This window comes from Protomyctophum bolini (genome assembly GCF_963924005.1).
Source record: "Protomyctophum bolini genome assembly, chromosome: 8".
NCBI lineage: Eukaryota > Metazoa > Chordata > Actinopteri > Myctophiformes > Myctophidae > Protomyctophum > Protomyctophum bolini.
The window spans coordinates 41,193,156-41,218,658 of NC_137869.1; the positions used below are offsets into that span (position 1 = coordinate 41,193,156).

Here is a 25,503-nt window from a genome sequence, read left to right on the forward strand (position 1 = left end):
CAGTAGAAAACTGTCTCAAATAAGAAATTAGAAACAAGCCCCAAAAACTTTACAACTAAGCAACTTTACAGAAAAACTTCCACAAAGCCGCTTATAATAAGCACACATGCCAACAAGGTTCCTCCTCGACATTCGATTGAGCGTGACTTGCTTCCACCAGAGCTCTGGCTTCCACTCTAAAGGATTTATTTATTTATTTTAATGTTTAGGCCGACGCATGCGCACTTCATTCGCGTTCTAACAACAGTCAGAAGCAATTCCGGTGGTTCGGATCCAAACATGGCACAATGTAACCATTTAATTGACACTATGTTGTCACAGAACGCCGGTGTCATTTGTTGTGGCCGTGTTTAGATTAAGAACAGAATATAGCCGATTGTTTGCAAACAGCCGTCAAAAGCCGCCAACTAGGCTGTCGTGGCACTATAGTTTATTATAGTTCAGCAGCAGATGTCTCAAAGAGATTCCTCCCACAAAGAAAGAAAACCAGCGACCTATATCTAAGATACCAGGTGAGAGGCAATTTCATGATACCAGGTTGGGACTCCTTCATTTATTTCTGGACATAAGCAACGCATTTGTACATTTTGACACTTTTACTTTTGTACTGCATGCCTTAGCTCCTCTGCTCCTGTAACCCTGGTTAACATGTCTTAAATTAATGTCTTTCTTTCTCTATGGTGATTCATTATGCATTCTGCACACACCAACTAAGCCATGGGCCATTTAGCTTTACTTGTTTGCTCATTGGTGAGACACATTTTATAGAACGGTACTGTGGCTGGATTCTATATGTGGCTTTATTGAGACACAGAACATTTCAAGGTGCCCCACTTTGATATGAACTAGGGCACCGTTATTTGAAGATTTATCTCTGGGAACCCAAATCTAAGACATTTTTTGTCAAGATTTCAAGATGTCAAGATATGTTTCAGAATTCCTTTACTGTTATGTAAATGGTAAATGTTGTTATGTAAAGCGCCTTTATCCAAGGCGCTTTACATAGGCTAGAATGTACTCGGGGATATGGAGATACCAGTGAAACTCTGACCAAAGTAGTCATTCTTAAAAATTCTGTAGTTGTACATAACATAACTAAATAATTACTTGCACAGTTATAACATAACTCAAATAATTTTATTTTGAATTCCTGGAACCCCCTCAAGGACCCCTATATGGTCCCTGGACTCCGGAGCCCTACACCACTTCTGAGGGGTGTTTGATGTGTACACGTTCGTTTAATACATGATGATGTGTACTGTGTGTACTACACACATGTACTTTGAGCTTTTGACTGAAAGAACCGTCTGCCTATCTTGATGGTCATAGGGCAATGAGGGTGTATTATGGATGTCATTATGTTCCCTGTCTGTGGGGAAACGACAGGCCCAGTGTGTATGACATGACATCTCTGACTCTGTACAGTCAGTGGCCACTTTACCCTTCCATTGATGCAAACAACCTATTCTAAGCAGAGAGTGATGTGACTGCAACTCACTATACAACATAGTATTGTATGCGGAAAGGGCCAATAGGTTAAGTTACAGTTCCACCAACATCAGAATTAGCAGGTGTTGGACCTAATCTGAGTTGGGTTGACCTGATCTAAGTGACTTTGAATGTGGAGTTGTTATGGCTGGTCCCAGCATCTCAGAAAGAGCTACCCTGGCCTCCTGTATACTGGAGGCCACTCTCAGAGTTTCAGACCGTATGGTCATTCAGGGCTATCTGTTCGTGTTTTTCTAGTAATATTATTGTCCGCTCATCTTGTATGTCCACAGGAACAAAAGTAATTTTGACAAAAATAGAATTTGGGCAAAAAAATGTTTTGTCAAAAATGTAGTTTTAACAAAAATAGCCACGACAAGCCAACATGGCGATGTGACCCGTGCCATGAAGATATTTGGTGCTCAAGGCAAGGGCACTTTGGCTGCATACCTAGCTGTTGATGCACAATGCATCTTTTCAACATAGTTTTGTGTGGGTTGAACCTGTGAGGTCACGCTATGGGATAGCCAGTCTTTCTAACTAGAAGGCCATTATGCTGTCCATGTACCCTTGAAAATGACACGGACCAGGCTTTATCGATCCCGTTAAGGATCCTGGCTTTTCACAGCAGAGAGAATAGGGAAAACTGTATTGTTATATAACAGTGGTTGTCAAAGTGGGGTCCAGCCAGGAACCCCCAGTGGTTCCCTGAGGGGGGTCCTCAGAAAATGACATAACATAATATTTTATGTTCTATGCTCTATTATGGTGGTCCCTGGCACAAAATATTTTTAGATGGGTATCCATGGCCAAATACAAATCACTACACTGTTATAGAACGTCAGAATGCAAGCAAGACATTTATTTTGTGTGTGTTTTTACAGTTCAGAACCCACTGGCAGCAAAAGAGACTGGATTTGAAAAGACCACATCTTAAAGCACAGAGCAATGCCTCGCTGCCTCTGACCATCGCACAAAATGGAATCAGAATTGTGCCTATCTGATGAATCAATCCCAGCTGGCGGAGGCAGCCCACAAAATGCCGAACCGGTGCCCGGCCCTGAGGCGACGGAGGACCTGGACTCCTTTAATCTGATCGAACCTCCTCCGTTGGACTGGAGGTCTGATACGTCGAGTGAGGCCGGTTCCGTCAGTCCTCCTGTGGGCGAGGCCTGTTCCCTGGGGGCCAGCGAGGACCCCAGCCTCCGTCCTCCTGTGGGCGAGGCCGGTTCCCTGGGGGCCAGCGAGGACCCCAGCCTCAGTTTTCCTGTGGGCGAGGCGGCAGGGCCGGGTGACATCATGGCCCCGGCGTCTCCGGATGCGAGTGACTCTGCTGCTGCTTCACCTGCGACGGTAGGCCCGTCGCAATTCACAATTATTTGAGATAGTATTTTGCATAATTGTCACAATTGTTTACATTACGTCTGTATTACATCTGTTTTTTGAGCGGCGCTAGGGTTATATAATACTCGATTGCTAGAGTGTTCAGTACCAGGTCTCCCTGTCTCTCCAGCTTGTTAGTAAACAGAAATTGCATTTTCAAGTCGGGATACCACTTATATCCGGAGAGAACTCACACAGTATACATCTATCAAACAACTAAAATTGGAAGTGATGACGCAAAGCAATGAATAGAAAGAATTTAAATGGAAGCCGATAAATGTACTCTCTTCCGATTGGCTCAAACTGGCAACGCACCTGGAAATGTATTATTAATTAAAGAGCTGGAGAGATGGGGAGACCCCTGTTATTAAACAAACACCCTATAGCTATAATTCCTATCACAACATAGTGCTTTAATCAATAACTATCACTTACCTTATTTTTTATAAAACATTATAAATAGTGAAATAGCAGATTTACAAGCTCACAGTGCATTACGATTTAACTGTCACAAGTCGTGTGACAGTTACATGTCACATAAAATGTCATGATGGCAACAACCGTACGTGCAGGAGGAAGAGGAGGCAGGGCAGGGCGAGATGGCTTCCACTCCGGACGTGAGTGAGCCTGCTGCTCCTTCGCCCGTAGACCGGCAGCCGGAGCTGGTGGGCGAAGAGAAGAAGATGCCAGTCCAGCTGGAAGAAAAAGATCTGGGAGTGGAAGATGAGAAGGCAGTGGAGCTCGTGGAGAAGGGTAAGGAGGGGGCTGAAGATGTTTTTCTCTGCCACAAATGTACTGCGTGTTATTTAGACGGATACTAGGTTCACTGATTAGTTGGTGTAAAGAAGGCTTTCACTCACATTCACGTCATATCGGTATTCGATATAGGTCGCCAGAGTTACCCCACTGAATATTGGTACTCCATATATGGAGATATCCGGCATATCTTAAACACATTATGTGCCCTTTCATTCTTTCAAAATAGCGACGTGGGGTGCCCATCCGATTTCGCAATTATTTTTATTTATTTTTTATTTTTCCCAAGACGTGTACAGACGGGCACTGCATGGGATAGTTCCGAGGACGTCTGTGGACATCTTGGGCACAAATTGTTAATAACACATCCAAGTCAACTATCTCGGTTAAGTTCTTACCGGACACCACTGGGGCGTGTTCTAGGACAACCAGTCCCCTTTGAGTAGTATTTTATAGGTATAATATACCTGGAGTTTCAATTGTACAGAATGTTATTTAGGTAAGATGTTGTTGAGATAGATGTTAGCTAGGTTCATTGTTCACCTGGTATCCTAGTCTTCTTTGAGGCTATTCTCTCTACACTCTATTTATGTGATTATTAACAAATCTATTGACCACTAGCGTTCATGCTTACTCTGTTTATTCGGATAAGAATGTCTGCTAAATGCCTAAATTGTAAATTGAAGACCAAGAGGATTCGGCTGTCGGGGTCGAGGGGCAAACCGTCGAGGAGGAGGAGGAGGAGGACGCGGTCATGAACGAGAGGCCGGGCGACGACGACGACCACACCCGCATTCACGCCCTCCTGAACCGCCTCCAGCTGATGGGAGAAGAAGAGGACCCTTGCCCCGAAACCCTGCTGAAACCCTTTCCCCACCCCTGCCACAGCCCTACAGAGCCGGAGCGCACAGCGGACACCGGCGCTTTGCACGAAGAACCACCTACCGAAACCACAGGCCTGCTCTTCTCCGAGAGCCACCAGAGAGATCTCCTAGGTAGGGCTGAAGCCATCCATTATCATCTTAGCAATTATTCAATCAATGACTATTTCAGTTATAATCGAATAATTAGAAAAGAATTGTTGCAAAAGAAAGTATACATCCACAAATTGACGTGATTTTTATTTATTTTTACTATTAGTCTGATTTACGTGCTATATAATATTTGTTGTGCAACAGTATCGTGGAACATTTCTTTGAAAAAAGCTAAATTGATTGAAATGGATGTCGTTAATTAGTTTGATTAAGTGCATCCCTCTCCCTATAGGACTATTGGAGTGCACGGAGATCGGACCTCCTCTGCGGCATCGAGCCGAGCCCCAGGGCTCATACCAGCGTGTGCCCTCAGGTACGGTTGCGTATCAAAGTTATGTTCCAAGTAGGAACACAATTCCAAATGGTTGGGTACCCGTACACATACTATCCTAAATCAGGTTAGGGGGTCCAGTAGGTTATTTCAGGAGAAAATGTTTCAGCATTGGCGATATCTTGGGTAATATACACAGTTTGCAGTAATAGTAAATACTATTCACTTCAGTTAATGCTTCCAATTATGAAAAATAGAAGGAAAAAAAAATAGAACCAACACAAGGTTGAAGGTTTCTTAATTTTGTCTCCCAAGAAAGAAATTTGTCTTGGACCCCAGCATACAGATACAAAACAATACACAATACAAGACAACAAAGGCACACATTGACCCGTACAACATTAAAAAACCACACACCAACATACCTAGTGCAAAAAAAATAAAAAACATCACCTCATAACCTTCGACCCCTACCCTGTCTGCCCTCTGCAAGGACACTGTTGGCACTGTTGGCAACACGGGGAATCTACCACAATCGATGAGCAGAATCTGAATCAATGAAATCCTAACGTTAAGCGTCCCAACCCACAGGGGATGTGGACGCCGTGGTGTCCGTGTCCTATAGCCAGCAGGATGCCCAGAGGTTCTGGCCTTGTCATACTGGTAACGGCCAGCAGCAGGCGCCGCTGCCGCGGTCCCGGGATGATTCGTTAGATTCTCTGACCGAGGAAGATGAGTACCCCGAACCCGTGTGGATGAAGAGGGGCGAGGAGCCTCCGCGAGAGGAAGAGGAAGCCGCTCGAGAGGGTGATCAGGTGGGTTGCATATATATATTTATTTATTTTTGTAATCAAATAATTGGTGTCAATTGTTATCATTTCTAATATGCAGTGCCTTTAACAACATCACCAACATGTTCTGTTCTATCTGAAAATATGTTGAGCCAGGGACCCCCTTGCGAGATTTGCATTGTTAAAATGTTTGAAAACAATTCCACCAGACGTCTCATTCGATCGATCGGCCATTATCAAAGAGCCGATCAATGTGTATATAGTGTTAAAAAAAAACTTGTTTTTGACTACTGGATATGAAGACATGTGTGAGCTGAGCATAGTCGAAAATAATCGTATAGATTAATTAAAGAATAAAAATAAAAACAGATTGATAAATTATGAAAATAATCGTTAGTGAGTCCTTGTTTTCTTCTATTCTGAGGGATAAGGAAAGTCACTTTACATACAGAAGTACTGTATGTGTAATGTTAAAGCCCAATTCATGCTCTGTCGTGTGATGGTGTCACTCACCTAGAATGGCACAGATTAGCAGATTTACAAGCTCACAACACAACAATTCAACACGTTGTGAGCTTGTAGGTCTGCTATCCTCATCTTGCAACATTCGAACACTCGAAGGAGCAGTGTATACAACAGTTCATCATCAACCAAGTTGAACATTAAATCTACTGCATTTAAGTAGCTTCTTAGTAGCCATCTATTTTGGTCTTATTAAGTAAAGTTAAGTAAAGACTTCCTCTTTTTGGAGGCAGAATACATTTATACTAGTAGATTACAGTGTATTTATTTTTCTTTTCTGTGTTTATTGTCACAGCACTTTTTCTTGTTGACAGTTGGAACAGCATAGTTTTGACTAGACCTAGAATGCCTGTGATCATTTAATTATACTTCGTAAATGTTCATGTATCTCAGGCATAGATCGCTTGCACCAGATCCTGGTAGATATGAACATTTGCGGCATAAATGTGATAAATGCTCCGTTTGTACTCACCCATTAAATAATTCCAAAGACGTGGAGTGAAATATGGTCCTCTAGTTTTATATCCATGTGAAAGTTCTGGCACAAAACGTGTATTTAGTGAATTATCTCCACTTTTTCAAGAGATGCACACGGACATCTTTCTCTCCGGGCGAGGGGGGCCGGAAACAATCGATGAACTGATTTTACAAATACGTCCTGTTTACCGCAGACGCCATCACCAATTGACCAGGGAAACACAAAAGTTTGCAGTCACACAATTGGCAGGTGGTGTGATTAATTACCCAGCACAAACGGAGCATTCATCACATTTAGGCCGCGTATGTTAGAGTTCTACCACAAATAAAAGAGGGTGTACTATGGCTCTGTATGTGAAATACTGTACATACTGTATGTAACAACAAGAGCCGTTCTAGGGCTAAGTTTTGACGCGCCGTTTTTGAACCACATGACATTCATGATTTTTTATTTCATTGCAGAGTGCCGACGACCACCCAGCCTATAAAGATGGTAAGAGTCACTCCGGCGCACATTTAATTCGGCTGTCATAATTACCGGCTGTGTGATTTTTGACATTTTGTCGCTCCTCTCCCAGTGCCTGGTCCTTGTGACCCAGACGACCTGCTAGACGGGGTCGTGTTCGGGGCCAAGTACCTGGGTTCCACTCAGCTGAAGTCGGAGAAGAACCCGTCCACCAACGCGCGCATGGCCCAGGCCCAGGAAGCCGTGGACAGGATAAAGGTGTGGGCCCGCCTCCACCCGATGCTGTGCAAATCTGATGCTCTTTGTTTGTTTATTTATTTGTTTGCAGTATTTCCCTGCCAGCCTTTGGTTGTCTTTTCTGTCGTAGCACTTTCAGATTTTAACCCATTTTAACCCAAGACCGGGAAAGCCTATACGTTGTTGTTAAACCTTTCAGACTGGGAAAGCAGCTGTGTAATTTTAGACGCTGCTATGTATATAGAAACACGACTTATTTATTATTTTGAATAAAGACATAGAAGATTTTCTGGATACTTAGGTTAGGATTCAGCAGGTGTTTTTAAAATCGACCTCGGGACTAAATGGGTTGTTAAGATGAGAGAGGGATTCCTGGATGGATGGAAGGAGAGCAACATCAATGTAGAAGTGAAAGAGGGAGCAGTTGGAATACTTGTAATATACAGCATAGTAAAATTATGATTACTATTTACTAAGCTGTTTTGTCTGCAGGCTCCAGAGGGTGAGACCCAACCAGAGACGGACGTGGATTTGTTCATCTCTACGCAGCGTATCAAAGTCCTCACTGCTGACACACAGGTAAGAACGTTGTACTGAAAATAGGCAACCTAATCCTATGAGCCTATAGGCAACCTATGAGGAGAGACAGTAGAAGGTGTGTGAGAGAGAGTGCACGTGAGTCTGTCTGACTCTGAACTAGCCAGTAATTTTATCTGACATATTATAAACAACCACATTCTGTAATTCAGCTCTAAGGTATTGGCCACAATAGTACATTATATAATAGTAGGTAGCGTATTAGCGTTTTATGTCATAATTGTGACAGGCCTAAACATACAGTAGGGTGTCCATGCCTTTCTTAAACCCTCTTTGGGTTCAAGTTACTTCCGTGTACATAATACGTGCGTATTATTTTGCAACAATCCATGGTTTATAACTTGGGGTTATCTGCTGTTTCCCAGGATGACATAACATCTTTGCTTACGGCTTCTGTGTAATTTATACACCTGCCCTTCACTTCCAATGCGGTAGTGTACCACAGCAGACATGATGATACTTCCCACACTAATTCTCTGTTTACTAATGAAATTTATGAAGTCCATTTTCCATGAATGACAAACAGTTCAAACTGTTCTAAAGCCCCACACGACACACAACTCATTGTGTTTCTGCTTCTTTCACTCAAAAAGCAGGTATATTTATAGAAATGTGGAAGTATAGTTCTCTACTCTTGGCACAGTCATGGATTGAGTAAACCTTGCTGACCGAGGTTGAATGTGGACGGGATGGTGATGGAAATGTTTTATGACATTTTTCTAATCATTGCTTACCTTCTCTATACTAGTTCTCTATAGTTTGGTTTGGATAAATGTTCATGTATGGTGCATGAGGACTCTGTCAGTCTTTAGGACATGTTTTAGGTTAAAGAGCCACAAATGCAACAACTAATGTACAAATCGTTCAATTTACATCTATGTTGCTAAATTTGCACAGTACTTTTCATGTTAATTTTGCACAAGGTTGACTTAGATTAAAGTTGTGCTGTTGCCTTTCTGTGAAATTCTATACATGTATATTGCTTCACAGCATCTTGTCATATGTGAATTATACCTCATGTACATTGTTCCAGAAAACTGTAATAGCCTACCATCATTTTTCCAAAAGTTATATTCACTCTTCCGTATTCTCCCATGTCAATATTTCAACCATTGATACACACACACACACAATAAAGCTAAATGCCTCCAAAGGAACATGGACATGCAAGGTTATGCACAAAATACCAGATAGGCCTATGTATTTTTACAAACGTTTAGGTCAAATGGAAGCCAAAGTGTCACATTTCACAGTTTCACACAGGGAAATGTTTTTTTAAATAGCTCTGTCTGAACTTGGCTCTGTCTCTCGCTGCATGTTTGTGGCATGATTTATCTTGTGTGCACTCACTGCACACCTAGCTCTGTGTCCAATTAGTTTGACTCAGGCCAGGTGTGACTGCAATCCCCAATCCCACGCAAGGATGCTTGGGTAATTTCTGAGAAGTGTTGAAGTATTTGGAGATTTTGGACAAAAACCGACTACTTCAAGGATGGACGGGCAGCCTCAGTCGACTCCCGTGGCACTTTCCCAGGTAACGTATAAACTCCTAATGTGTTGTGAAAGGCACTGATTTCTATCCAGGGGGTCATCAATGTGTCCAGTATAGTGATGGGAGATTAATCGGCAAACACATCGGTATCGGCCGATACTAGTTGTTTTTAGATTAATCAGCATCGGTTCTATTAACCAATCAGACCAATTAATTTATCGGTCCGATTAATCGGTCTGTCTTTACTGATAAACGAGCCCAAAGTAACGGCTTGAACAGATCTACAAGCTCACAATATTAAATGTAACGGTATTTAAGTTAAATCTGACTTGCCTAACTAAGCCTGCAGTGCAGATATGCTGTTGCATGTATTTTTCAGAATGGACAAAATTATTATAATCTTTTAATACAGAATGAGATCATATCGACATCGGTTATCGGCCGACGGCCATAATGGCAATTAATGTTATCAGATATCGATATCGGCCAAAATGTCTCATCAGCACATCCCTACTCCAGTACAGTTATGGCTGACTTGCCAGTCTCCAGGTTTTCTTCAGAAAGGGTAGTGCACACTGCACAGTTTGAACTAATGCAGAACTACACAAAAGTATGTTGACCTACACACTATGGCACATTTGGAGTCCACTGGCACTAGTGAAGTGTTTCTCAAAGTGTAAGGTCTATCTCTGATAATATTGTAAAATGTCCATCAAAAGTCGGCATGGTGATGACCCCTGTTTTTCTTTGGGGTTTTTTTCTCATATTTGACAGTCAAAATAGTTTTGACTGACCATTTTCTGCGAGACTAGTTCCCTCAACTTCCCTGTCCTGTGCATGCAATGTCTCCACCTAGTGGTGGTTCTATGTATAACCTATCGGGCAGTTTGACTTTGACCCTTTGAGGCTGCTGTAGCTGTCAGTGTGTTTACATTAGCAGGTTGAGTTTATGATGTGAAATAAAGCAAATTAGTTCGTTCTACAGAGCACAGGGAAAATATGCCTGTAAGTATGAACCATAGACTGGTATGAACACACGTGTAGTATGTTAAGCAGGTGAAGTATAATGGTTGTTTATGGGCTGGCTCGTTGTTTGTTAGCCGTGCTAATGTATGTGTTAGCTTCGAGCTAACACCTCTAAGGCTAACACTAACAGACTTGAGCTCTACAGTATAGCTCCGTTTGGAACCTCTACGTTTGGAGCTAAAGCGTAGACGTAGAGGTTCCAAACGGAGCTAGCTCTACACTAGTAGATTGAAGATGATTTTGCAGCTGTATTTGACCCGTTTTAGTTTTTTCTCTCTCATTTGGAGAACTGTTTACCTAATCGGGGGTTCTCAAAGTGAGGTTCACTCCACAGCAAATAAGCACAATTAGAGCATATAACATGAAAATTAGGTTAACTCTAGCTCTGGTCCATAGCAAGCAGTAGAAGGCTATGGACCAGAGCTAGGTTAACTCCAACATTAACCATATTTAATACTCTGGATATTCGAAAATAGCCTACAAGTTCACAATACAAAATAAATGTTTTTTAATTGTGAGAAATGTATTTTCACTTTTTCAGATAAGGGTCTTTTGGGCAAAAACAACATTTTGGGGGTCCTTGACATGACAATGTTTAGAACTACTAACCTAAAGAGGCCCCTTTTCCACCGGTTGGTTCCCAATGAGAACCGGTTCAGTTCTTTTTGGTTCTTAGTCCATGAGCCAGAATTGGAATGTTAATTATGAATTGAGTGGGCAAAACCATACCTATATTAGATTGTTGCCATCAAACTTCTCCAGTTGATTACTTACACGAAGACAATGATTTATTGTGTTACAGATTTTACATTTTAAATATGCAAAAAATTAGGCATTATGTATCGAAAATATGAAAAAGCTACTACTGTGGAAGGGTTATCATGTATTAATGTAGTTGTATTGATCCTATAAACAATTTAATATATGTCTAGTTTTTCCCGCCAATTTTGGAGCTCTGGCTCATGGACTAAGAACCGGCTAAAAGGACTGAACCCGTTCCCATTGGGAACCAACCGGTGTAAAGGGGGTCTGAGAGGGTCCCCTGGACCCCACTTTGAGAACCACTGCACTAGTCTAGGAACTAATATGCAACAGCTCTGTGACCTCAACCCCTGACTGTCCTTCTTGTGAATCCTATAGTCTTCTGAAGACGGCTGGACGCTGACCCACGTGAGTGGGGATCTGTTCCGCTGTCCAGAAGACGAGTCCTTAGCCCACTGCATCAGCGAGGACTGCCGCATGGGTGCAGGCATCGCAGTGCTCTTCAAGAAGAAGTTTGGTGGAGTGGACGAGCTGAAGGAACAGAGTGAGTCACTAGTTGATTAAACATTATCTGTTGAGTTATTGTTTAGTTCCACACAGTAGTTGTATTATTATTTTTGCCCCAATCGTGGGGAACGATGCCTAGTGGCAATCTGCACGTTCACCATGTGTGAATATTGATGATGCTATTTTCAACGAATGTTCACCCCAGAGAATTGGAGACACTAGGGTTTAACCCATTAAAGGCCTGGACAGAGTCGGTTTGTGCCTTGCGTGGGGGAGTCAAACGTACACAAAAAAAGTTTATTTTTACATAGCCCTTCCCCTACCTTGGTCTATAATCACTATTAATGTGCAATCATCTATGCGTCCACTAGATGGCAACCTGTGTGATGTTGAGTGACATTGAAACTGGTTTATTGTAATCCCAGACAGACTGATGGGTGAATACACCACCTGCAAGTGTCTGTGGATTGAGTAACCCCTCACTCTGCTTTTCTGCCCAACTCTCCCATAATGAGTCTCATATGACGCCATTTAAGACATTTGTGAAAATAAATCATCTACGTGGGTGACTTGCAGTTACTTTTAACTGAGTAGTAAACGTAAGATTTTCAGATTCTCACATACAGTATACTGCATGAAATGGATACTCGCATACAGTATACTGCATGAAATAGATATACATTTAACCCATTCCAGAAGGGAACCCCTTTGTGTTTTAAGCATTATGTTATACTATTTTCACCTCCGTTTCTTCAAACGATGTCATGTTGGCGTCCAGTGAAATAATGTGATATAGCCAATGCCTGGGTTTATGTGTACAACTGAAGCCGGAAGTGGCTTCCCTCTTGCTTCGGGGGTAGGAGGCACAGAGGAGGAAAACAAAACCTCGCTCTCTGCTGCCTCAAGCTGGCCAGGGGTATTCTTGCTCTGCTTGCGTCGAGGAGCGCTTCTTGCGTCACTTGTGCTCCGTTTGGATTGGGATTCACTCCAAGACTGACGGATCACGTAACTGACGTGACGCAACGGAAGAAATTTCTCACACTCGGATGCGTAGTGCTTTTTGCGTCGATTACGTTCGACTCTGTAAAGCACTTTTAAGACCTGAGGAGGTCGATTCTACAAATGTCTTCTGAAAAACCTATATTGCTATTCAGTGGTTCTCAAACTGTTTCATGTCAAGGCCCCCCCCCTCCCACTCTAACAATAATTTTGTTAAAGGGAGGAACTCTCAGCAGCAAAAAGCTTTAAAAAAATATATTCAATGTAGAGGGAATAAAGGAAGGGGGCTGAGGACTTACCCCTGGGGAAGCCCGGTCAATGAAGTATACAGGGTTTAAGTGGTTAATCTAGTGCCACCCTTTGCGAAACAAGGTGGTAGAACAGCTGGTAGAACAGCTGGTAACATTCTTTGTGTTTACTGTACGTCTTTCCACCCATACAGAAAAGATCTCAGGACAATGTGCTGTACTGAGAAGAGAAGGACGCTTTGTCTACTATCTGGTAAAGATTGAATCTCTCAAATGGTGTTATTATTACAGTGGGGCGGACTGAAAGTGGTTAATTCCACTATGATTTTAACAGCTAGAAGCTAATCCAAATGGAGAATGTACTGAATACGACGGACTATTCAGATCATAGATTTCTCTCTCCCCATCTACGGTAGAATTCTGTATTTAATGTAATCTAACAACTAAGATCTTCTCTTATGAGGGTCCCTGGCATCAGATCTTTTGAAATGGGGATCCATGGCAATACATTTCTATTCATCCATGTACTGTATGAATTAACTGTTGTATTGCATTAATTTGATTGTATTCCAACTGTTTTGCAGATCACAAAGAAAAAGTACTGCAACAAACCCACGTATGACAGCCTCAGACAGAGCCTGGAGGGCATGAAGTCTCACTGTATAAAGAACGGTGTGACCAAAATATCAATGCCAAGGTTTGTACAATGTTATGTCAACAGAGCATTGACAAACCAGGTCCATGAAAGAACCTTCAAATATACAATAGAGATTTTAGTTCCAGCTACTATATTTGTATTAATGTTTTTGTCTCTCTCTCTCTCTGATCTGACAGAATTGGTTGTGGCCTTGATCGCCTGAAATGGGATGGCGTGTGTGAGATATTGAAAGATGTTTTCGAACACACCGATATCAATATCACAGTCTACACCCTCCCTGAGACCACAGTGAAGAAGGACCAACCGCCCAGCTGATTGATTGAACTTTTGTTTTACTTATTATTTAATTCCTAAGCCACCTTCCGATAACCCCTTGTTGATGCTGCTTGCTTTGATAAAACGGTAAAGCATCCGTGTCATTTTAGATTTGAGCTATGATATATATAGCACATTTGTTGACTATTGTTTGAGCACCACTGATACAGAAAACTGTATTTAGAAGACATTTCTTTTTAGAATTGTCACCAGCTTCTTCTCCTAAAGGTGAGGAGTTTCACCAGGAGGGCGTGAATACACGTGGAGGAGCGTTCATGGTGTCCTTCACAGTTCTACACCCCCACTCAACGGGCTCAACCTGTAATAGTCGTTAGCGCAGCCACTTGTGTTTATTGGGACCTGATTGACGGAACTTGTAATAATACAGGAAATGTGATACTTGGGTGTTTGCTAAAATGTTTGTAAATAAATACTGTAATAATAAATACAAATGCTGTTCTACAAATGCACGCGTTGCTTTATTGAATGCTTGATGTTGTACATTGTCCTATATTTTCTCAGTGACTTTCTTTTTTTTTCATTTTACTTTTCACTTTAATTAGCTGTTCTTCATTTGCTGATACCTACCTTGTTATAATCCTGAACTACATAAAGCCTTCCATTGATCTATTTACAAGCCTGTAGATGAGCTATTTTTAAATTAATGTTCACCTATTATTATGAAGCTTTAGGTTTAAATGTGGTTTAAATATCACTTGTTTTTAAACGGTTAATGAGGATGGATGGAACATAAATGCTCGGTAGACTTCAGACCTCTTCCAAGAAGGCAGCCTGTTATTGTGATCTGGTGTACTGTGTATGGTTCAAATGACCGGAGGATACAGAACGGAATAAACTAAAGAATGCATTGAACCTTTGGAAAGATCTTTATTTTTTTTTGCCTTGCTAGCAATGATGCGGCTGATGTTTCTGCCATCCACCTCCATCCAGTCCGATCTAAATCCTATCTGTGCCAAGCAGTTTGATATGAGCGAAACCACAATCAAAATATTTAACTCGATCAATTCAAATTGATCCTTAAATGAATCCTTGAATTTATATCAATGTTGCTAAAGTGATCTGTAACATGCAATGGTGTCCATTGCACTGTACGTGTGCATGAGTTGAATGTATTGTAAACAAAATTTGACCGCTTGTGGTTGTTGAAAATGTTCACTTCTTTCTTTCTCTTCAAAGGAAACTTGTCTCTAGGTAACACAAAGGCGATCAATAAGAATATAAAATGCATACATCAATTATTATGTGGTATGAAGGTAGGAAACTGGGGGCGGGCGTCTTAAGTGTATTGAATGGACATTGGGTGAAATTTGTTAACCTCCAGAACGTATTGCGTAAAAAAAACAAGAAAATAAATATGGTGTAGAAAGTTCCCCCGTCCTCTCTGTTGCTTACAGTTCTGTCATGAGCTCCATATGCGTCTGTTCTTCTTCCAGGAGGCGATGATGGACCATTCTCTCCAGATGATCTCCTACATCGCCGACATTGGCAGCATCGTGGTGCTGATGGCGCGCAGGAAGCAGCCTGGCCGCAAGGGACAAGACGCCGAGCCGGCTTCCAACTCCTCTTCTTCGTCCTCCTCTGGACCGCCGCAGAAGAAATTCTGCATGATCTGCCACGTCTTCTCTTCGGATGATGTGAGTAGGGGTGCAATCGGACCAATTGATTTGTCGATATCGGATCATTAGACATTTCCGTTGATAGAATAATCGTTGGGAAAAAGCTCAATAGTTGCGGCCCTCCAGCCAGTTGCCAAAATAAAAGTGCTGTCTCTATCCTTCCAGATCAGATGCCAGCTCCTGCTGGGTGTCTTTGTGCCCTCCGGGCTCATGTATCATACTATTCAATTCTATAGTATTCTATTTGAATTCATGACGTAGTATGCCTTTGTTGATAGTCCACAGTGAGGAGAAGATACAGGACACGGGGAGACAGGGTCGGGGAGTTACAGACATCAGAGAATAGGTGCACCTTAACCCATTCTGAACGGGTACCCATTTTGGTGTTAGCACTATGTTATGCTTTAGCAGATCTACAAGCAGATCTACAAGCTCATAGCGCGCCACCGAGTGGCGCGCTACGAGCTTGTAGGTCTGCTATTTTTGAAAAATCGAAGAACGACTGACATTTGTAGAATCTGATCTCAGGTCAGAATGGGTTAATCAGACCAGTGTGTGTCCAGTGGAAACCTTGTATGAATCTGATCTCAGGTCAGAATGGGTTAAACCTACCAACCCTCTCCTCCTCTCCTCAGGCCCAGGTCATAGCCCAGGCTATAGGCCAGGCGTTCGGCGTAGCCTATCAGCAGTTCCTCCAGACCAACGGCATCAAGCCCAGTCAGCTGAGGCCCGGAGAGTACAGTGACTTCCTGGGAAGCCAGGAGCTCTACAACGGAGATCTGGTCCACTTCTCTGACTCGCAGAACATCAGAGACGTAAGCTGTAGACGCGGCAGAACCTGTTGGTTTGAACTCTGCCGACATTGCTATAGTCTGCTGTTGTACTGTTGTGCACTACAATCTAAGTGATTGTTGTTCAGTTTTTGGTTAATTTTTTTGTTTGTGTGTGCAGTGAAATTCAATCATTAAAATTTTAAGCTTTGCCATGCATTGTAAGCTTGTACATTTGATATTGCCATTGTCACTGATCTTTTTTTGTTTTTTAACTTACTGCCTAGAATAATGGCAAACTTTCAATACAGCAATGCACTGATATTAACCCCTTTTGGGCGGGAACCCCTTTTTATTTGGTGTTTTAAACATTATGTTATAATTTAGCTACCGAGTGGCGCGCTACGAGCTTGTAGGTCTGCTATTTTTGAAAAATCGTGAAAATGTGGCGCAAATCTTAAGAATATATATTCTTTCAAAGTGAATGTTTTTTAACTCGGGCCTGAATGGGTTAAAAAGAAAATGTACTTTGTCATTTCCGCGTTGGAATCCCTAATTACATTTATTAAAAGCATGTACTTTTGAATACTATATTTTTTTATAAAGTACAAAACTACAAACGTTTGCGTGCCTCCTCCCCCCCCATCCAGGTGATCATCACCAAGCCGGCGGGGCAGATCGTGGGCGTGGCGGTGGTGGAGTCGGGCTGGGGGTCCATCCTGCCCACGGTGGTGGTGGCCAACATGCTCCACGGAGGCCCCGCCGAGCGCTGCGGAGACCTCAGCATCGGAGACCGCATCATGTCCGTCAACGGCACCAGCCTGGTGGGCCTCCCCATCACCGCCTGCCACAGCATCATCAGGGTGAGGAGGGAGGCGCTTCTTCTTTTTAAGACTTTATTTTTTATTTATTGATGCAGCAATGAATAAACATAATGTGTACACTTTGTTGTATCCGACATGTAAATATCCCCCCCAACCAAGGTCAGAACAAGACAAAGACAGACAGTACAAGACAGTAAAAGTAATTAGTAAACTAGTTTTGAAAGTAAAGGGAAAAAAATGAAAAAAAAAAAAAAACAGCATTTTCCATCAGGGTATGGTATTACATACATTGTATCCATCATTCAGTTTAGATAGTAAATTGCTCTATATCCAACTGTCTACTTACTGAGGGCCTCTAACCAGAGGTCGCCCAATGTCAGACTTGGTGTGAGGTATCAGATTGTACAAGGGTTCTTACACCTTTTTGACCTAAGATCAGATTCTAAAAACGTCTTCTACATCCTGACAGTTTTCTGAAAAAGCCATGTTTCTATGTCAGCCGTTCTTCGATTTTTCAAATATAGCAGACCTACAACCTCGTAGCGCGCCACTCGGTGGCGCGCTATGAGCTCGTAGATCTGCTGTTTTTCAATATCTAAAGCATAACATAATGCTATAACACCAAAAGGGGTTCCCGCCCCAAAATGGGTTAAACCTTTTCATTTCAACAAGGAACCCCCATAACTCTGAAAGTGTAATTAGAATGGAAACAAAATGGTTGTAGAACTGGTTCCTTCCCGGTCTAGATTCGTGAAACCTTGGTGCTTTCACGGAACTGGCTGAGATCACCTGGCTTGCGGCCAACTGAACCCCTAAATGCTCATACATAGTCTGGATTTACGGTGGTGGGGTGACCACCGAACTACAACATGACGTCACGAGCCGCCACTGCTCCAGCCCTTCTCTCTGTTTTTACTCACCACCGCTCAACGTTATTTCAGCTCCGGTGGTCAGCTCACCACCGGAGCGGTGGTCACCTCACCACCGAAAATCCAGACTATGAATAGGCCTTAATTGTTCTGATGAGCAGGACCAACCTGCTCATCAGAACAATTAGGGGTTCAGTTGGATGCTTTGCATCATTGCATGGTTTCCTCTACCATCGCTGTGTCAGTGAGTGAATCCATGCAACGTGTGAAGCGCTTTGGATAAAGGTGAACTATTATTTTACAGCTGAGCATAAGTAGTCTATTTGATTGATTGAATATTTTATTAACTGTTTGCAAAAGGTACAGTTATAGAATAATGCTAAAACGATAACGCAAAAGCTGTGTATTAAATGAATGAAGACATGAAGCAGTAAAAGTATATTTGCAGAGAAACATTGGGCAGTGATGTCTTTTGGCAAGCTACCTGTATAAGACTTCTATAGCATTAATATTTTATCCAGCTTGTTTTAGATGCATCTCTTTAGTTCATTTAGGTCATTTTACATGAGCATTTTTCCCTGAACTTATTGAAAGTGAGTTTGCGACTTGCGTAATATAATAATTTACTAGTACTATTAATTAGTGCCTTGTGACAGTACATGTCATTTATGTTTCTGGATTTTCACAGTTTATAATCTAAAATCTTCTTGTTTCAATAACAGGACTTGAAAGGCGAAACCATTGTGAAGCTCAGCATTGTCCACTGTCCTCCTGTTACCATGGCAATTATCAAGAGACCAGACCCCAAATACCAGCTGGGTTTCAGTGTGGAAGACGGCATTGTACGTCACTGTTCAGATTGTTGAATTGTCGAATTTTTGTTTTTCATGTTTGATCATTTGTACATGTTAATAATCAGTGAGAGTTTAAGCTACAGTATATAATCTATAACCAGTGTTGGAGGTAACGGCAATACATTTTTTGGGGTAACAGCCTACCGGAGTAATCTAACACATACGTTTGCAAATAGAGAAATGTAGTTACCTTTTCCAAAATAATGGCGTTACTTGGTTACAATTAAGACCTATATTCCCCTATTTATTTTTTTACAGTCTATGATATTCCCCTGTTATTTCTGTTGCCACAAAGGAAAATTAATCCATCTGACGTATTTGCGCTCTGTCAGACGTGTGAGGCTGCTGCAAGCAGCACGGTCATGGGTGTTAACACGAAAATCAGTGACCCATGCTTTGAAGTCTGTGGTAATCATTCTAATCTACCGTATTCAATAGGTCACCACTTTTGGTGTGACACACGACTGGGCATGTTTACTTTCCGTTGCCACACACGTGTGCGAAATGGCAGAGATTGTGAGAAGACGGAGAGTTTATTCTCTATTTTTGGATTTATTGGTGAAAGGAGGAGATCAACATCAATGAAAATTAGTCAAGGCGAAGGCCCAGCACAGCTCCACAACACTCCAGTAGGCAGCGCTCTTGATTTTCTTCTCTTTTTTTTTTACCAAACTTTAAAGTGAGGACACCGGTGGGTTTGAATTTCCGGCAACGGCAGTAAATTACTTTTCTCAGAAGGTAATCCTGTATGTAATGTAACGGAATACTGTTAGAAGTAACGTTCCCCAATAACACGGTTTATAACTCTCACTTGGGCCTTCATCCCACTAAATGTGATGCGTTTTCTATTCAAGCAAATGTCCTGGGGTGAGAATTCTACCAAAATAACAGATGTACAACCTTTGTAAACCCTGCAGCATTTGTTCTGGGGTGGTACTTACGTGGTTTTGTTTCCGACTGAATTCTGAGAATCTTAAGTTCTAACTAAAATGGATGTCTGACTTTAACAAATTCCTCTCCTTTCCTACCAATCAGATCTGTAGCCTGATGCGGGGAGGGATAGCGGAGAGAGGGGGCATCCGCGTGGGACACCGCATCATCGAAATCAACGGGCAGAGTGTAGTAGCCACGCCTCACGAGAAGATCATTCATATTCTGACCAATGCCATTGGGGAGGTGAGATGGGATTCTAGCTAGCAACCATAAGTTTAGACTAGGGCTATGCATTGTTTTATTTTATTAAATGAATCATATTTTTTTTGGAATATGTCAGTGAATCAGCAACAATACATTCAAATTGTTTTATTTTATTTTATATAATTTACTAAAATGAATTAGTCTGATTGACCACTAATTTACACTCCTTTGTTGTGCAGAAATAGAGAAAATACCAGATGTACAAGCTTACTTTGCATCACACGTAGATTGGCTAATAAATAAGAAATCTCCCTAAAGCGTATTATTGGTGATGCATTGGGAACAATTTTACTATTGATATTTTATTTTCATAATTGATTAAGTTGATTAATTGGATTTACTGTGGCACCCCCTAATGTTACAGTATATTGATTTTTGACCCTCTCTTTGGACAGATTCACTTGAAGACCATGCCGGCCTCGACGTATCGCCTGCTAACTGGACAAGAACAGGCAGTGTTCCTCTGAGAGGCCGATTTAAGGAGGGACCTCCTTGCCATTTTAATGCAGGACAGAATTTTTAGAAGCAGAATACTGTATTCTACTGTTGACGCCTTCACACCAACCTCAAGCACATTATGCAATGTATTGTATCGTTCCATAGGCTGCTGTTACTTGTCATACTAGAATCAGAATCATCTTTATTGCCACATCACAGGTTTACAAGTGTAAAGAAGTGATGATGAGTTTGTCAAGCGATATATTTTTGAATTTGTACAGTGCGTTGGATTGTTGCCAAAAAATAGCTGATCTGCAAGCTGTTTTCGGCGAAGAGATTTGGTGTAGAGGGAAATATTAGGGACCGCAGTCAACTAATATAATTATATACGGTTTGACTTGATGTGGTTTGAAATGACGGGTCTAAAGATGGTTCTCAATATGTATTTATCTGATATTTAACAAGACAGATGAAATAGTAGCGGACATACAGAGAGAAAGAAAGTATTTTTTTGAGCTACATTTTTACATTTCTGGGAAAGATTCCGTTATGAGTCTTCTCATGTCTTCCACCTTGCTATGACACCAGTGTGCCTGAGCAGAGTCATAAGAATCATCAGTCCGTGATGTCCAAAGAAAGCATATTTTGAGCTGCCAGCTTCTTTCCAACATGCATTTCTATAGTGTTGAAGCACTCCTCTACCTAGTGTCCAAGCATTGCACTTCCCAAGCTCTCCGCTGCCAGCATATTTTGCCGGAGGGCGCTGGGTACTACAAGCAGAAATTCTTTCACCTTTTCACCTCATTTGATCCTCTTAAAAGTGTCTTGACACAACGTGGTCTTTTACGACCGTTACCACAACCATGACTAGTCCATGTTTACCAATGTTTCGGCTAAGCTTTTTTGTGTTAATTACGCAGATGACTGGAGCAGCGGTTGATGCACAATGCGTGCATCAATAAACGCAGTGTGGACACAGCCCCTTATGGGCTTCCTGAGCAGAATCATGCAAATTGTTAATGATAGACTGTACTTGACAAGGACCGTCTTATCACAAGGACTCCTTGTGATATGATTATGGTCTTCCACATACTGGCATTGAGCTGCGAGTGTTACTCATAGCTGACAGAGTTGGTCCAGGGACTCAAATTCTTGAGGGCTTTGGAGGACCTGACGAATATTCCAGTTTTTAGGTGATAACCTAACCACAGCGGTGTGGTTAGTAAAAACAGGGAGGTGTTTGGGTGAGCGGTGAGCGGTGAGTTGCGTACACTGCGGCTCAGTGACGTCATGTTGTAGTTTTCCCCAAACACTGCAGTGTGTAGTAGTAGGTTGTCACCTAAAAACTGGAGTATGCGTGAGCCTTTACAAGTCAGTGAATCGGACTCATCGGAGAGTGTGCAAGTGGAACCACCTGGGCCCGTTGTTCGCTCTCAGAGTTATGGGAAAGTTTGAGAACCACTGCTGTTATGAAATAGCATTTTATTACAATGCTTTTGCGTATCATGCCCATTATTCTACTTTTCTACTGCTTTTTAGCTCTGTGCCTGAAAGAAAGAAGGTTATTTGATAAAGGTATATTTTTAAGAATTGTTTTGGATGTCCATTAAAATTATGTATATGATGTCTTATTGATGTTCATTGCAGTATTGTTATGACTTGTTCCTGTGTCTGTGTAAAGAGCTGTGCACACTAAGAACAATCTAGTTTATAAAATCATACTAACTCAAGTGGATGGCAAAATTCACACCACAACTGTAACACAAACAGTGGTGAACGTTGTAGTTTTACTAGCATTATAGTTGTGCTTGGTGTGAATGACCATCCCGTCATTGAAAGATATCGATATAGATGTATGGATAAGTCTTGTATACACTTACAAGAGCCAAGAGCACTTGGTCAGTGTGATGTCACACAACACAACCTGTTGCCAAGCACGGGGCGGCAGTGACTCGGATGGTAGCGTGGTCATCTTGGAATCCCAAGGTTCCAGGTTGGATTCCCCGGCTCCTCCTGGCTATGTGTCGAAGTGTCCTTGATCAAGACACTGAACCCCTAACTGCTCCCGAAGATTATCCCTTGTCCTGGTTTCCTATGCCGACAGTGTGTGTGTGTGTGTGTGTGAGAGAGAGAATGACTGAATGTGAAATGCATTGTACAGCGCTTTGGAGAAAAAAAGCTATATGAATGTAGTTGCGGGTCTGTAACTCACAATTGACATTGCTATAGCTCGTGTTTGATCTGATATGGTTATAATTATGGCTATATGTGTATGTTGAAAATGTACATGCACATTTTTGTATTAATCATTTGGCAACTTTATTGATTATTATTGAATTATTGAATTCTCTGTAGCACCCATCTAATTGATTGATATAATTGATATTGAAAGATGTCCCTTGCATTGGCAAAGGCTTTTGTGTTACAGTAGCTCCCCATGCTGATATTTCATACATTGATATTTTGTGTACAGGTGATTGCACCTACACTGCGCTGAAATGACTTGACCCTGAAAAACTCATTTCTAACTTCAACTTAAAAGTTTATTGTCACATTGCAAGCATACCAGTATAAAAGAGTGGGTCAATTATTTTCTGTACAAGCTCCCACGTATTACATTTACAAAATGGATAATCAGTAGAGGAGGGGGGAGAAAAAAAAGGACATATCAAATACTAAAACATATTCAAATATAAAGATGTGATGCCACCCAAACTTCTATTCATATTTTGTTCACAATAAATTATTTATATTGATTACATTCTTTTTACAAGTAACACTGTCACGGATTCGACACTTGTGACAGACAGGCTGCTCTGGGATGGCGAGGTCGAGCCACTTCTGGTTGCTGCTGTACTGGTTATTCATGACAGTGGTGTTGCCAGACGAGTGGAGACGGTTCGTTCCCATCACCAGCGGCAGCTCCACACACAGCTTGGACGTCCCAGGAACATCCACACAGACCTGAGGAAAGGTAGAGGACAGTTTTAGCATAAACTCTTCGCTGTATATGAGCACATGTATTATATAAAACAAGCTTCTTTTTTTTTACAAATATATTTATTTCCCGAGTATCACAATCGGCAGAGCACAGGGTTCCGTTCCCACTGGGACCACAAACTGATACTAAAGAAAATGACATGCACTCTGACTTCGGTACATCTTCCATCGAGTGGCCTATTTTTTCCCCCCTCATTACAAACCCACTAAGAACGGAGAATAAAAATGCTTACCCTGAGCATGTACTCCACTTTGATGATGCGGCAATGCAGAATGGAGGAGGGTACAACGGAGGGGATCTTGATGGCGCAGCCGTGCCACAGCTGCCTGCGTCGCGCTCCAACCGCGTCGCCTTGCAGCGTCGTCACCACGACCTGCTTCTTTTTCAAGTTTCCCTCGTTGATATAGGTCTGCACCTGGGTGATGTAGACCGTGGGCACCAGTGGCCGAGGGGTGGAGTTGTTGAACTCTGCGAACACAGGAATGACCTCGCCTGCAAGCACAATGGGGGTGGGGGGTGGGGGGGATAGAGATTTAGGATGGTAGTACTTTCATTTTTCTGATCTCAGTCAGAACAAAGAAAACACTTTTTATTGACTGCATGGCAGTAACCGAAATGGCATGTTGATTAGAAAAGAGCTTCTCTTACCTGGTGTGTAACCTGTGCGGTCGATCTTAGCCCTTATGGACACCTGTCCAAGGTTTTGTACCCACACACGTGCCATCTTGTCTTTGGTGCAACCTTGTGGCGCCTGAAATCGGAAAAACATGTTTACATGAATGACTATACCGGCAACGCCATATAGAAACAAGGAAATGTTTTGTCACAGCCATGCATGGGGTCTATGAAAGGGATACAGTTGAACTGCATGCATCTTCTTACCAGTAGGGCGGGTGTGTTGATGTCGATGGGTTGGATGACAGTAAACTCTTTCCTGGTCTTCTTGTCAGTGGCCCAGGGCCGATGGAGCTTCACTTTCACCCAGTAACGAATGCTGCCGTGTTTCCCCTCAAAGGATGTCCCCAGGCGTTCTGGGAGCTGGAAACTGAAGGGGAACTCATGTATGCCTGCAGAGAGTGTTGTCAGCTCTCCGTTATCTGATGGGGAAATAAACAAATAAATACATGTTAGTATGCTCTCATAATATTCATTTCCATTATTATAGTAATAACAAATCACTACCCTTTACCCGTCCCTAACATATAGGCCTACATTAACATTAACGCAGGATAATCAACAAAGTGTTTCAGTCTATTTCTGTAAAAACATTAAATGGGTTTGTTTTGAGACCTGCAGGCTGCAGCCAACATTAACACTAATTGCTGCAATTTAAATGTTAAAACACAAAATGTGTTTTATGTCTGTTTTAATCATCTGATTCATGCTCGAAGGAAATAATTATTAAAATCCCTGAATTCCCATTTTAAAGATATTTTCGTCCAAATTATATTATTTCCATCCAATAAGCGCCACAATGGATATGGATCATGATACGAGAACATTGAACATTGATAGTGACCTGCATGCAGAAGCTCTTCTTTCAGGTCCAGATACTCCACGTCCTCCCTGTAGTAACAGGCGTCAGCAGCGATGAGGAAGCGGGTTTTCGCGATGCCCTCGGCGTGCAGTCTGATAGCCTGCACTCTGCTATGTCCACTCAGCTCCAGAACCACCTTGCCGGACACCACATCTCCACTGCTGAACTCCGGGGGAGAGCTGAAGACGATGGAGAACTTTTTCAACTTGTCGAAAAGCATCTTGGGTGAGATCTCTAAATGTGTGCGTCCACAACACAGTGTGATTTCTTAATCCTTCCTTCTTTCCCTAGCCCAGAGGTAAGTTCTGCTTGCTTCTGTTGTTGAGTTGAGCAAAGGATGTGTGGAT

General features: G+C 42.1%; 3 protein-coding genes across 3 annotated transcripts; 2 read left to right on the plus strand and 1 right to left on the minus strand.

Annotated features, from left to right (window-relative positions):
* The first annotated feature begins 248 nt into the window (after positions 1 to 248).
* On the plus strand, positions 249 to 22,249 carry LOC308319823 (amyloid-beta A4 precursor protein-binding family A member 3). The gene is made up of 15 exons (XM_080770021.1): positions 249 to 512; positions 2,373 to 2,841; positions 3,444 to 3,624; positions 4,314 to 4,622; positions 4,894 to 4,974; positions 5,524 to 5,747; positions 7,185 to 7,215; positions 7,301 to 7,446; positions 7,918 to 8,004; positions 15,484 to 15,684; positions 16,302 to 16,481; positions 17,087 to 17,299; positions 18,852 to 18,971; positions 20,019 to 20,159; positions 20,576 to 22,249. The coding sequence occupies exons 2-15, from the start codon at positions 2,467 to 2,469 to the stop codon at positions 20,645 to 20,647; spliced, it is 2,361 nt and encodes a 786-aa protein (XP_080626147.1). The 5' UTR covers positions 249 to 512; positions 2,373 to 2,466; the 3' UTR covers positions 20,648 to 22,249.
* oard1 (O-acyl-ADP-ribose deacylase 1) lies at positions 10,414 to 14,488 on the plus strand. Its single transcript, XM_080769347.1, has 5 exons — positions 10,414 to 10,519; positions 11,681 to 11,846; positions 13,251 to 13,309; positions 13,641 to 13,753; positions 13,891 to 14,488. Exons 1-5 carry the CDS (start codon positions 10,514 to 10,516, stop codon positions 14,027 to 14,029), a joined length of 483 nt encoding a protein of 160 aa, XP_080625473.1. The 5' UTR covers positions 10,414 to 10,513; the 3' UTR covers positions 14,030 to 14,488.
* Positions 21,991 to 25,376, minus strand: LOC308320238 (arrestin domain-containing protein 2-like; the record flags this gene model as incomplete). The annotated part of the gene is made up of 8 exons (XM_080770556.1): positions 21,991 to 22,082; positions 22,345 to 22,373; positions 22,499 to 22,635; positions 23,379 to 23,582; positions 23,852 to 24,111; positions 24,268 to 24,370; positions 24,502 to 24,716; positions 25,139 to 25,376. The coding sequence occupies 8 exons, from the start codon at positions 25,374 to 25,376 to the stop codon at positions 21,991 to 21,993; spliced, it is 1,278 nt and encodes a 425-aa protein (XP_080626682.1).
* Between the last annotated feature and the right edge of the window lie 127 nt (positions 25,377 to 25,503).